The sequence below is a fragment of the Anoplophora glabripennis genome, unplaced genomic scaffold, assembly GCF_000390285.2.
Source record: "Anoplophora glabripennis isolate ALB-LARVAE unplaced genomic scaffold, Agla_2.0 scaffold65, whole genome shotgun sequence".
NCBI classification, from domain to species: Eukaryota; Metazoa; Arthropoda; class Insecta; order Coleoptera; family Cerambycidae; genus Anoplophora; species Anoplophora glabripennis.
The window spans coordinates 1036638-1051007 of record NW_019417609.1 but is presented as its reverse complement, the minus strand read 5'-3'; the positions used below and the strand labels follow the sequence as shown (position 1 = coordinate 1051007).

Sequence of the window (14370 nt, the reverse complement as noted above, 5' to 3'; positions counted from 1 at the left end):
TGTCCAAGTTGAGTATGTAAAGTGCCGTATTTCGACCAGAAAGGACCGAAGGGTTGACTCATTTCCTGACCAACTTGATTAATGATGCCTAATAACTATGCTGGACTAGCACTGGGAATGTTCAAACCATATTAGTTTCGTAAGGATTGTGTTTTTGACGGATTTAATTTTTTTCTAAAAATTCATTTCTTATCTTTGTTTTAGCTTTATTTAAGAAAAAAACAAATCAGTCAATCTTGTTAAAACAATCTGAGATGATACAGCTGCTTGTTTTTGAATCATTCTTTTAGAAAGGGTTTTTTCAAGTTGATATTTTTTCTACTCTATTCTTTTGTTTCTTTAACAAATGAAAAACCAATTTTATATCTTTCCCCTTATAATGTATCCTGTAGTGTTAATTAATTTATGCAACAGCATATATACATCATTATTAGAAAAAATGTTGCCGCTACCTAAAACATTGTTAAAATCGTTTCTATTTTAATGAAAAAGTAAATAAAAGGAAATCCAATGATACTATATTTGAAATTTTAGTAAAGTGACGTGGATATAGAACTGGAGAAGGAGATCGTTACCTCCTGCGAGTATATCTATTATTTATACATTTATATTTTTTATTTATACTCAAAAATAAATCAACACACGTTGAGGGAATACAGAATTTACAAAATTCATAGGAATAGGTAAGCCATAGCCACATTTTTTCTCTAAAATGCTTCACTGAGGAGAAAGATAGCGTTGAAATTATGAAAAATATTTTAATTTCTCGGACTCTGAAATTTAAAGAAGTCAGATAAATATTTTTAATTGTTTCTTTTATTTGCAGTTTATTTTATTTAGAAAAGAACAATTTTCTTGTAATTTGCCCGTAACGTGTTCCGTTGTACAAAAAAGTTAAGAAAATTGAATATAAAAGGTCAACTATTTCTTGTTCATATACTCCATTATTTTATAAAAAATGAAATAGCTGGGCAACGGAGTATATTACAGGGGAATAACAAGAATATTTTTCTTCCAATCGATAATAAAACAAAATTATCAGTGGCTTAGAAATTCTACTGAAGAAAAAGTGGGTTGCTATCATAAATCTCTGCCCCAGGACTAGGTATATAATTGGTCATTAATGAATATGTATTATATCTAGAATAAATATTACGACCAGTTTCAGGATGTTTTGAAAAAGTGTTTGGGTAGACAAAAAATACATTATTTTGAAATCCCTTCAACTACCTACGCATGTTGGAACAAATATATATTTGGTTTATCCTCATTATTTCTCCTATTAGTTTTATTAATTATCCATTTCATTCATTTTTCTACACCTGTATATTTCACAAACTGTAATGTTTATATACTTGAAGGTATAATACAAATTTTATCAAACTATAAAATAAATAAATGCCTATTCACAAATATAGTAAGTAGCTATTTAATTTTGGGCTAATAAGTCAAGGCTAAATTTACTTAAGAATTTATAGCATTCTGTTGTAATATTTTATCAGTGCAGTTAGGGCTAAAAATAAGATTTTTTTTTTATATGTGGACTTTTCCGTCATTTTATCAAATAATTAAATAATCGTAAGGTAGAAAGATGCTGTTCTTATATTTTGGTAGATTGCAAATATGTTTAATTAACTTAAAAAATATGATACATCGACAACACAGACATTAAATAGACCTTTGAATTGATGGTACCTCATGAAAAATAGCTAGTACAGATTTAGAAAATTTCTGTTGTGGAGAAAACAATAATTTTAAAAATATTAGCATACTAAATATTTAAAAAAACCTAGAAAAATAGAGTTACCTACTGAAACAGTAAAGTTGACGACAACCAGTAAAACAAGCACAAAAACATAACATCTGATCACCATTTTAGGCGAATGGTTATATTTTTCTGTTACAACTAAAAATTATTTTGTTCTCTAAAAATACGCTACTTATAGATGTTTGAATTTACATCTTCTTGTCAAATAAAGTTGATTTTGATAATCAGTGTTGTTTCCAATTTGGTATGAAATTATTTCAGTATGTAACATTATTTTAAAATCCAGGTGGTTAAAATTAATTACTTGCAAAAATAAAGTTGTTGTGTAAAAATAATGGTCATTATGTTTTACGCTCTTCAGTTAAAAATAAAAATTGTCATGAACAACGATTTTCCTAAAAACTCACAAGTATAAATTATTACATTTCAATAACATAAATTATTATTTTCAACAATCAATTTTGAAAAAAATTTTTATATGTCTTGTCACATAAAGTCATTATTAATTATCTCCAAAAAATAGTTGTTGTCCAATTTGGTTCCACGTATATTCATTATACAAGGTCGGAAAGTCCCCATGGTTCATCGGCCGTTACGTGAGAGCGATAAAGTAAGTCATAGAAATCCCTGCGATAGAGAAAGATGGCTATAATGAAGGCGTCTAATAGTCACCGCCCATTTCGCCCTTCCACAAATAAGAAGTGGATCTTATACCCTGTATACGTGGCATAATTTTTAAATTCAGTAGGGGCGTCTGAATATTAAAGTGGCCATAATTTGATAACGAAACATGTGACCCATTTTAGATGATTTCTATTTTTACAGCTTTAAAGATGAATACATTTCAAACGAAATTCTTAAGACAAAAATTAAGATTTCAAGGAGACAATACACTGCAAACGAATTTATATACTTTGTTTCTCATTTTTGGATATTTGCCTATTTTTACTCAAATTTCGAATTAAAACCTTATATTCGTGATTGGCGACTTTGAAAACCATCGAGTAACAAGTTTCCTCAAATTTTGAATGCTTTTCCGATTTTTACATCCGCTATATTGCATCCGCCATCTTTTATTCAGGAATTTTCGATTCGGACTTTAGATTTGTAATCAGTGACCCCAAAAAGCCGCGGTAACAAAATTCGGGCAAAAATGTTGAATAGAAAAATATGTGACTTAAAGGGGTATGTGGGACCCTAGTCTGTAGATGGTTTCCAATAGTGAGGAATAAGTTATTGTCAGTCGTGAAATTAACCACTTCGTAGGGGTGGGTGTGGATTTAATTTCTTTCCAGTACTCAAAACATTATTTTAAAATGTTTTCTTAAACTATTTACAAATTGTTGCTTTGGATATTTTAACGTTTTACTAAAAAATGAGATAGTAAATCGGTTTTTGGACTGAAGATCCAGACTCAGCATAAAAAATACACAAAATACAATCTATGTACTCATGTCTCGGCTATAGAAATTTTTCTCTTTTCTGAGACTGTGTAATAAAAATTGTTTAAACTTATTGGGAACCTCTGGAATAGCCCCCATCAGAAAAAGAAGTGAATACTTGTGACCGTAGATTTCGCGCCGTCTGGTTTTTTACTTCGGTTTTTTTTTTTGTAGCAAACAGGTAAATTGCTGGGTTAATTGATGTTTAGGTTTGGTTATCATCAGTTGGTTTTCATTATGGGAACGTGTGTATTTTATATTTTAAGACAGATTGAAGTGAACAAATGTTTCAGTGATGTAGTTTAATTTTTTCGAATTTTACTTTTAACGGTGTTGCCTTTTTGTGAAAAGACAGTCGACAGTCTCGGTGGTTTAAAAATGTTTCTTCGCGTGTGGTGTCAGTAGTTATAAAAAAACGATTTCATTTCAAAAATATATTTCTGCCAATCAGGATTACGTTTGACTTATTTACCCTTTAAATATCCTCCTGTAGAGGTGCTAATACAGGGTGCTTCACAACTTATCCAAAAAAATTTGGGAATAGATGCGGCATGAGAAATGGAGTCAATAACGTAAAAAATATTTTTTGTAAAATCCTTATAGTTTCGGAGAAAAAAATTATTGAAGTTGTAGTAGGTACTTTCAAGCATTACATCACTTTACAACTGTAGTCTTTATCGTCATTCGTAATACGCGTGGAGAGCCTCGTGGCCTCAGCGAATACTGAAATCCGATTTTACAATCGCCGTTGCGATAGTGTTTACAATAGTTTTTTAGTAGTTGGTGTCAAAAATGGCTAGCGTTTAAAGCAACTCGGAGTTGATGGATATCATTTTAATTTATGATGAAGCAAGACGTCATTTGTATTATGGTGAATCACTTGTGTTATTGTGAAGCAGGACAACATTTGTGTTAGTTCGTAGAAACTGAGTAAGAGTTAATGTGTTTACACGTCGGTGGACAAAATTTTGAACAGTTGTTGGAACATCAGGTATGTCAAATTATTTTATTAATTAAAACCACAAATTAATTTTATTAATTAATAACAATAGCGGCAAAAGCAGTTGAATTTGCTGATATAAAATAGGTGTTACAAGATTTTATTTGTTCCTTTCTTTGCGAAATTTTTTCAAGTATTTGTCCGTTTTTATCACGCCACCGCGTGCCGTGCCGGTCGCATTGAGCGAGGTCAGGTTTTACAGTGGACCAGTTTCCAGTACCGTGCGGAAGTGTATTGTTAAATCATTTTCGAACTGCCCTTTTTGATTTTTTGATTTGTAAGAGTCCCCTATACATCCAAATTTCCTTTTTTGGATAAGTTCTGAATCACCCTCTATAGGTACTGTTATATCTAATGTTAGAGATAATTCCTGCGTTGGTTTCGCAGTTACAAAAGCCTTTTTTATAATTCAACATAAATACACTGGCACATTGGGCAATCTTATAAAAAGGTATATTGGGTCCAATTATCATAATTTGTCTTCCTTTATTTAAATACTTGTCTTAACTTACACCGAAAGGCTCTGTAAACAAATAATATTATTTTCCAAGACCCAAACAAATATATAGCATTTTTAAATACCTAGTAAAAAACTTTATTTTCATAAACTACATACAATTTCAACGGGAAATAATTAAGAACTGGCACAAGTACTTAAAGCAAAGTAGCAGTGATAACAGGTTGTAAACAAATCATTAGCGACCTGGGCATAACTTTTTTGTCTAAATGTGTATTGATATTAAGTTTGCTTTACAACAAAGCTGAACATATTCCAAGTTACATCAACACAAAGCACATTAGTGAAGCGGAGGATATAATTCGTTTAAAAGGGTTTCTAAATTAGCAGTTGATGATGGCACTGGCATTAGTGGTGTTCAGTCATTCTTCGTCATTCATACGGATGTGTTTCGTGAAAATATTCTCCCAGTTTGAGAGATGGTAACAGAATTTATAAAGCGGTGTAGTGAGTGTGTGAACTGTGGATCAATACGAATTTTCTCACAATCGATCAGACGAATTTGGATCAAATGTCAGTGGAGGTAAGTAAGAAAAAACTAAATACAATGCCCCAATAAATCTTTTGTGTGTTTGTGCATGTTTTAACTCGTGTGTACAGAGTGTGCCTTAGTAATGTGAAGACGTACGCATGATGGATCGTCCTACAGATACGTTTATATTTGACATATATGTGAGCAATATGTATACCCTGGGTTGTCATATAACAGTAAAATGCTACATGAGAAAAGGATCTCATCTTTGCATAAGTATATGTTTTCTATATGCAATCTACACAATACATTTAACATATTTTAATAACAAATTTAATTAGTAATTGAAAAACAAACGTAGCTACATTAAATAATCAGTGAACGTGAACTGTATTGTAAATAACAGCAAGTTATGTTATCAAATAATATTTACAAAATAATAATTATTATTTAAACATTATATTTGGGGCTTTACTTAACTATTACAAGAAATAATAACTTAATTTTAACTTGTTGTTACAGTGCGATTTTATGCCCATTACAACACTTATTTTGGTAGAATATAAACTGATAAATATAGTACCTATCTTAAGTTAAGATCAATACTTCTCAACACCTACCATATTTTTTTAACTTAATTTTTTTTGCTACTTCATTTAATTAATATATTTATATTGCCCCATTTTCCGATAATATTTCGGATAAATTAAACAAATCAAATTAGGTATAATAATAAAACAACTGAAATGAATTAATACATTATGATACAGGGTGCTTCTAAAGTATGTAGCCAACTCATAAGACGGAAACTGGAGTTGAAAGTAGATTGCTTGAAAAAAAGTGAAAATGAATTTTTTTTTTTTCAAACCTGGCTCACGATCACTGTTAATAAATAGCTATGTTTTGAAGTAAATATCTATAAAATGGGGATAATGTAGAGATAGCCGCCCTTTGTTTCACTTTGTATCTTTTTATGCTCCATATTTTATTAGTTGTGGCTATCTCTGCACCTACACCCCATAGCGTCACTGCATTTCGTCGATATTCAAGTCAAAATACTCGTATAGCTATATATTAGAATTGGCCGTAGAAATAAATTTGAATAAAAATTTTAAGATGTTTAGGAGAAATTTGTATTTTTACTTTATTTTATTTTAAGTTGAAGGAGCTGTAACTCATTAGGGGTGCATTTTGGTATTTTGGTGAACTAGGTTCCAACAATATATTTTCATTTCTAGTTTCTGCTATATAAATAAGTTTGGCCACATATGTTACAACCAACCTGTATACTTTGGTATACAAATGTAATAGATTTCTGAACTTATTACCTACATTTTTTGAATATTTCAATTTTAAAATTAATTAATTGTAATCTTAAAGGAAATTGATTCTGCTAATACAATTTTTCAAAAAAATTTTTGGCACATTTCAGGATATGCAATTGTGAGGAAGATGCACCAATTTTTTAACATTCAAACAGTAATAAGACATTTATATGAAAAATCGTGATTTTCTCGTATATTATAAGAGATCGACCTGGACATATACCTTAATAAATAAAATCGTAAGGAAATTGTTTTTCATCTCGTCAAACGCTGCAAGAATTTTCTTAATGAGTTGGTCTTTGCAGTTAGGCTTCCGCATTGAAAAGGTAAGTATCTTCACATGTCTCCACATGAAAATGTCCAACGGGTTGGGATTTGGAGATCGCGGTGGCCAAGCAATGGTACCACCACGACCTATCCATCGATTTGGATACTTTTTATTGAGGAAATTAGTAACGCCTCTTCCATAATTTGATGGAGCAACATCTTCTAGAAAGAACATCCTCATTCTGATTTGAAGAGTAATATCCTGAAGTAGTAGAGGTAGATCGTTCTCCATAGAAGCCCGGTGCATCTCACTGCTCAAATTTCTGTCGAAGAAATGTGATCCAATTACTTCATTATTCATTATCCATTATTCCAGCCCATACGTTTACGGAGAATCTTCCGTGAAAATTGGATTCCCGAATAGTATCAGGGTTTTCGATTGCACACACATGATCGTTGAGGAAATTGTTGATTCCATCTCTTGTAAATGTAGCTTCGTCACAGGAAAGGGTTCTTGAAAGAGTAGCCAGACGATTGCTCCATCATACTAGTACCAGGATCATTTTCAACAAGCTGAAGCACTTCTGTAACATTTTTTCTTCGCGTAACTTCTCTTACACAAGTCGATTTAGGAAACGCACCTGTTAATCGAAGAATTGTGAAGGTTCTATTGAACGTTCTTTAGATATCGTTGCCTAACTGAGGCGGTGGTACTACCGTTGCAATATCCATAAGTACACGAAAATCGTATCCGCGTATTCTTCAGTTGAATAAATTAAAGGCATGATTTTAACACAAATGGGACAAAAAAATAAAAAATAACCAACTATCAAGGATGACAATTAACGAACTGACAATCAATATTTTTTTCTAATCCCAGCTAATTATCAAATTACCTAGCCCTCTAGTCTAGAGCAATATATGTAATTTGGTCTTTAGAAACTATCCTGGCAATACGAGCTGGCAACTTCAAATTCAGATATTTCATGAACCGTTGAGAATTCGGGAAAATAAAATATAATCATTTTTGCTTAAAATTGCTCATATAATTCATATATGGAGTATCCCGGATACCTCGGCGGACACCCTGTATATAATTTTCGATTTTAGAAAAACAAAGTTAGGTAACGTTTAGAACTAATTATACAAACAAATAAAAACAAATTCAGCCTTTATGGAAACGAAAATTTTAATTTTAAAATATGAAAAAAATTGATTTGGTGCACCTTTTGTTTGAAATATTTCTTTGTACCTATGGCCTATTAATATTTCCAGAGCTATGAAAGAGTCCGTCTTACATGTTATACCCTGTACTTGTATCATTTAACTTAAAATTCTTATAAATATTTGTTTCTTATAGTTAATTAAAGAAATAAATAAGTATAAAAATATACATAATTTGTGCTGTTTATTGACTTGTATTTATCTTAAACTTGTAACATTTGTAGACTTTAACAATTATTGTAATGTAAAGAAATGTTTCTATAAAGTTGCATTTACAAGAAGTAATACAATTAATTGTAGGACATTGTATATTTTTGATTTTATGATTTTCCCTATTCATTGTGTGCGACTATTTTTTTTGTTGCTTAATTTTTCGAAAAACCTTGCGACATTTAAATGTTGTTTACTTATTTATTTTTTTCCTTATCTTGTTTTTCTACCATTTTTAACATAAGCAAAATAATTTATTTTATATAATCCGTAAAAGCCAGTTGATGTCAATTAAGATTTCAAATAAGATTTAAAATTAATCGTTGATGGCACTGTAGTGAAAAAAATGCAAGAATTTTAAAAATAACAACTTTCTCCCATCAGTTTCTATGGATTTTTATATTATATAACACGATAAAATTAAATATTCTTGAAATGATTAACAATGTTTAAGATTCCAAAATGAATTGAATCGTTGTTTTCAAACAATAAAACAATACAATATTTAAGAACGACTAAAAATCAGTTTAAATAAACATTATTAATTAAAACCATACATATTCAATAGAAACGTCTATTAAGTTACACTGAACATTTAATATTTATTATAATAGCAAAGACGGCTTACCAAACAAATCAAGAATTATTTTATATATATTTTAAGTATTCTCTAAACAATTTAGTTTAAGTTTTATTATTTGAAACATCAGTTTAATTCATTTTTAAGCCTTTAAAGTTATTTAATATTTAAATTTTATTTATAGGAGACGATTTGTATAAAATTTAAGGGAGATGTGGAAAAATCGCTTTGAATTTCAATTTTTTTTATCTTCGGTCTTTTAAAATTTATTTTGAGAAAATTCTACTTAAGATGGAGAAGTTTTATATGAATCAACCTATATATCTGTCGTATAGTTTTTGAAAAAATTAAATACATTTGTGTAAATAAATTTATTTTTCACATTAGATACACAATCTTGTATACTTAGGTGCTGTGATATATGTATTTAAATGAATAAGACAGATTATACTCAAATTAATCTAGGGGATGCCAGGTAGGTAAACTGACGTTACAGTGAAGCACGTCAGAAAGAAAAATGTCGGCTAGACGCCAACTTCTTTATTTCGTGCAACCTAAGATTAGTTCATTTATTTTTGGATTGTATATAAGAATTAACAAATTAGTTACAGCTTTCAAAAAAGTTTAATGGAATCATTAATTACCATATACAAACTAATAAAAAATTTCGATTCGTAACCAACTGCTACTTTTTCAAAGAACCCATGTCTATATTGTACGATTAAATACAGGCGCCTCATTAAATTAATTTTAATTTGAAATTGCTTCAAATAGAAGGCCAGTTTCCTTTTCTAATTCGATTAACAGTTCGTGTGTTTATTATTTCCAGACTATTGGACTTTGTCATTTTTAAAATCTTGATTTGATGCTTGCTATATGTATTTAACATACATATACTTGGTGGCTGCATAATTTCCGACCATTAAAAAAAAATATATTCTTATTTTATTCGACTGAAGACTTTTTGTAGAATGTCTGTAGCAGAACCAAACGATAATGTATACAGGGTTAGTCACTATAATCTCATAACTTATTGTGAGTTTATTATTGAAATTACAAAAAAGTTTTTGATACAAAAGTTTTAGCTTTTTTTATGAATTTTTATAATACAGTATTAGAAAAGACAATTGCATAATGCTCTAAATTAAACAAGAAATTTATTTCTTAAATGGAACACCCTATATATTAGTGCATACTGTTAGCTTCGTTAAATTTTTCTCTTTTCAAAAATATATAAATGTTACTGTTTGATTCAGGACTTTTCGACATATTTCAGTTTAAATCTATTTTTGAAAAAAATAGGAGGGAAAATTGTGTCTGATGGCTCGCAGTGGCTATGGACGCTGTGGAGGCACGCGGAACAAACAAATTACTTTGACAGAAGTTTATTTATCATCACTAATTTATTTCCTATAACAAACTATTTTAACAAAGAAATAATGTTTACTGAGAACGAAAATTTTGAAGTTATCCGTTTATTTTACAAGAATAATAATGTGAATGCAGCGCGCGCCGAGTATGCTCGTTTGCATCCCGGGTTTCCAATTCCATCTCGAGCTGCATTTTACGACATTGAGCAATGCTTTAGAGAAACAAAATCTCTTGGAATACAGAAACGAATAATTATTCCAAATGAAGAATTAGAACTAATATATTACTATATTTTCTAGGTAAGCAAATATTCATTCGAGGTTTACCATGGTAAATTCAAATATTAAATTATTGTAGAAAGGCTGCAAAAGTTCATTGTAAATGCTTCAAGACAGTTATAAAAAAGACAAAGTAAAATTATTAGAAAGTTACATAAATATAAATACCGCCCCTATAAAACTATGCCAGTCCAAAAACTATGGCGACCTAAACTATTTTGAAAAAATTTTATGGACTGATGAGGCGACTTTTACAACAGATGGCATTTATAATAGAAAAAATACTCATACTTGGGCAAATGAAAATCCTCACTGTAATAGGCAAATTCCAAGTCAAGAACGCACATAATTTAATGTTTGGTGCGGTATATTGAGAAATAAAATTATTGGGCCACTATTTTATGAAGGTGCTTTGACTGGGGAAAGATACCTGTATTTTCTTGAAAATAAAATAGAAAACACATTGGAAGACCTGCTGCTGATCCACTACACCAATTTAATGTGGCACCAAGACGGAGCGCCTCCGCATAGAATCAGAGCAGTACGAAATTATTTAAATAATAGGTTTGATTTGTGGATTGGTAATGGAGAAAATATTCAATGGTCTTCAAATATAGCCCAGACATCCTTGGAGAGTTTTCTGTGGGGTTACTTAAAAAGCGAGATTTATAAGGAAACTAGTGTAAACTTAGATGTACTAAGACATATCTAAAGTTGATCAATGTAGGTATAGAAAATTTAAGTGAATTTAATTCCCATTTCATACTAAATGCAGTTCTGAAAATTAATGAGGATTATACGAAGTGCATCAATCATAATGGCGGTCTCATTGAGCATCTGTGACGATTTGTATTTTAGTTGGTTTTTATTAATTAGGAAAGTGTTAAAATTCTGTTAAAGTTAAGAATGATTTTTATTATCATAAAATATAGGGATAACTAACTTTGTAAAATAGTTTGTTATAGGAAATAAACTAATGACGATAAATAAACTTCTGTCAAAGTCATTTGTTTGTTCTGCGTGCCTCGTCCATAGCCATTGCGATCCGTCAGACATAAATTTCCCTCCTGTTTTTTCAAAAATAGTTTTAAACTGAAATATGTCGAAAAGTCTTGAATCAAACAGTAACATATTATATATTTTTGAAAAGAGAAAAATTTAACGAAGCTAATGCACTAATATAAGTTTTTTTTTATTGGGGGGAAGATGATTAAAAGGGTAAGATGCCAAATTAAAATAGTTTCGTTACTATCTAACAGATGTCGCGAAAGTTGCGCCTCGGGTTGTATGTCCATTTGCCAAAACAGATAAGAATGTGTCGCCGCTTTGTTGACGGCATTTACTGTTTATAGTTCAGATGGTTTCATATATTGAGACCGGTAAGTTTTTTATGACTTCTATATTTTTATTAGTCACATGCAAGTGTGCAATAGTTTTAACAATAAATCTTACCAGCATCAAAGAACGTAATGTTATGCGTCAAAACATAACCTTTAAATATTATAATAGTTGGTTTTCATTGTATGAAACGGTTTGGCATCTTCCCCCTTAGGTTTGAGGAAAGATGCCAAATGTTTATTGGGGTAAGATGCCATATGTAATTTAATGAGATAGATTTCCGGTAAGTTAATATTAGCATGTAAGTAAGTCTTTTTTCTTATAGTTTCTTATAGTTTAAGAGGCGGTGCAAACTCTATTGCAAAGGAATTTGCGGGTCCGCACTAATAAATTAGAAAAGGGTACTTTGGGTCCTACTGGTTGTTTAGGAAAAGAAAATGAAGAAATGCTGGTCTCCTACATACAAAACTTAGAAAAAATTGGTTACGCTCCGACATCAAAAGACGTTAGGCACATGGCGTTTACATTTGCTGAAAAAAAAAACGGTCTAAAGTGTAGATTTAAGAAAGACGTTCAACTCGCAGGTTATGACTGGTTCAAACTTTTTTTGAGGAGGCATCCGACTTTGTCAATGAGAGTGGCTCAGGGTCGATCTATTGCTCGTTCACTGGGAATGTCTCATAATGAGGTTGATCCATATTTTAAATTACTTGGGGAGACATTGGAAAAACACAATTTGCTTGATAAGCCAGGAAAAATTTTTAATATGGACGAAACTGGGCTGCAGCTTTGCAATAAGCCTGACAAAGTTGTTGCCACTAAAGGGTCCAAGGATGTTCAGTCAGTGACAAGTGCAGAAAAAGGAGAGACTATAAGTATCATAGCATGCTGTAATGCCGAAGGCAATTATCTCCCACCTTACGTTATATTTAAAGGGAAGAATAAGAAAAAAGAGTTTGAAGACAATATGCCACCTGGTTCAACTGTTGTTATTTCGCCGGATTCAGCCTACGTTAAAAGTAGTATTTTTGCATCATGGATAAAGAGGCACTTTTTACCTAGAAAAGGGCCCGGTCCTGTTGTGCTGGTTCTTGATGGGCATGCTTCCCATTGCAGCGATGTTGACATGTTGGATTTTTTAGCCGAAAATGATATTCATGTACTCTGTTTACCAAGTCATACTAAGCACTGGCTACAACCTCTTGACAGGTCATTTTTCAAGCCCTTAAAGACTTACTGGAACAGTGCTTGTGGGCAGTGGATCCGAAATCACCCTGGACGTAGAATTACAAGATATCAGTTCGGAGAATTATTAAATCAGGCATGGAAACAAGCCGCAACCAACCAAAATGCAGTTTCTGGGTTTGAGGCATGCGGAATATTTCCATTAAACCCGGATAAAATTCCGGATTATGCATATGTGCTCTCAGAACAATCAGATCAACATGCCGAAACTTTAGTCCATATCGTTGCAGAAAATTCTGAAGACCCTGTTGAACCCGAAGACGAAAACACCGATTTAAATAGAACAATATCATTTGAGGATATTGTCCCGCTCCCTTCCATATCTAGTCCTAGCAGACCACGTCCTCGTAAACAACATGCTGAATTGCTTACTTCCCCACAATTCCGTGAAAGAAAGTGCTAGAAAGTGAAAGAAAAACTACAAAAAGCTAAAGAAAAAGAAGCTAGAAACTTTAAGGCCCATAAGAAAAAAACTCTTCAGAAGAAAAGAAAAACCTCAAAAAATCAAAAACATCTGGATAACAGCAGCAGCAGTGACGAAAGCGACGATAATAGCAATATTGTTTCAGACCACAGCTCAGATAACATAGAAAATGCCGAAGACGAATATTGTTCCATTTGCAATGGATATTATCATGATAAAAAGGGCCCTAAAGTAGATTGTTGTGCTGTATAATTTGCAAAAGGTGGCTGCATGAGAGCTGCGCTTCCGAGGCTAACACTTGTGATCCTTGTGCTAAAAAAATATGATTTTTTTAGATTTTTTTGAAACGAAACATTTGCCTTGGGGTAAGATGGCATTCGAGAAGGTCTAAGATGGCATTCGAGAAGGTCTAAGATGCCAAGGGCTTATTTATTTGTTGGTTACACAGTATAGGCATCTTGCCCCGTAGTTTGGCATCTTAGACTCAATATGATGGCATCTTACCCCTATGATATGTATAAGATGCCAAAGTGACGTCATTATTTTTTTAATTATTTTTTCACGAAGTTTACTAATTTGGAGTTTCATTTAGGTTTATTTTGTGTTTTACATATATGCTTAGTAGTGACAATAAATTTGAAACAAATAAAGCTATGTTCCTATTTTTTGCAAAGTGTTGAAAAAATATTATGCATCTTCCCCCAATTACCTTATAGGGTGTTCCATTTAAAAAATTATTTTTTTAATTTAGTGATTTCCATTATTCATTGTTTTTTCTAATTCTGCATTATAAAAATTCATAAAAAAGCTAAAACTTTTATATTAAAAACTTTTTTGTAATTTCAATAATATACTCACAATAAGTTGTCAGATTATAGTAACTAACCCCGTACATACAAGTAAAAAATA

The 14370-nt window shown here is 31.3% G+C and overlaps 1 protein-coding gene across 1 annotated transcript; it reads left to right on the top strand.

Annotated features, from left to right (window-relative positions):
• The first annotated feature begins 12237 nt into the window (after positions 1-12237).
• LOC108904417 lies at positions 12238-13440 on the top strand. Its single transcript, XM_018706968.1, has one exon. It carries the CDS (start codon positions 12238-12240, stop codon positions 13438-13440), a length of 1203 nt encoding a protein of 400 aa, XP_018562484.1.
• Positions 13441-14370: the final 930 nt, after the last annotated feature.

Bases quoted from the DNA above. Each gene is read 5' to 3' on its own strand.
- LOC108904417 (XM_018706968.1), top strand. From the start codon at position 12,238: ATGCTGGTCTCCTACATACAAAACTTAGAAAAAATTGGTTACGCTCCG.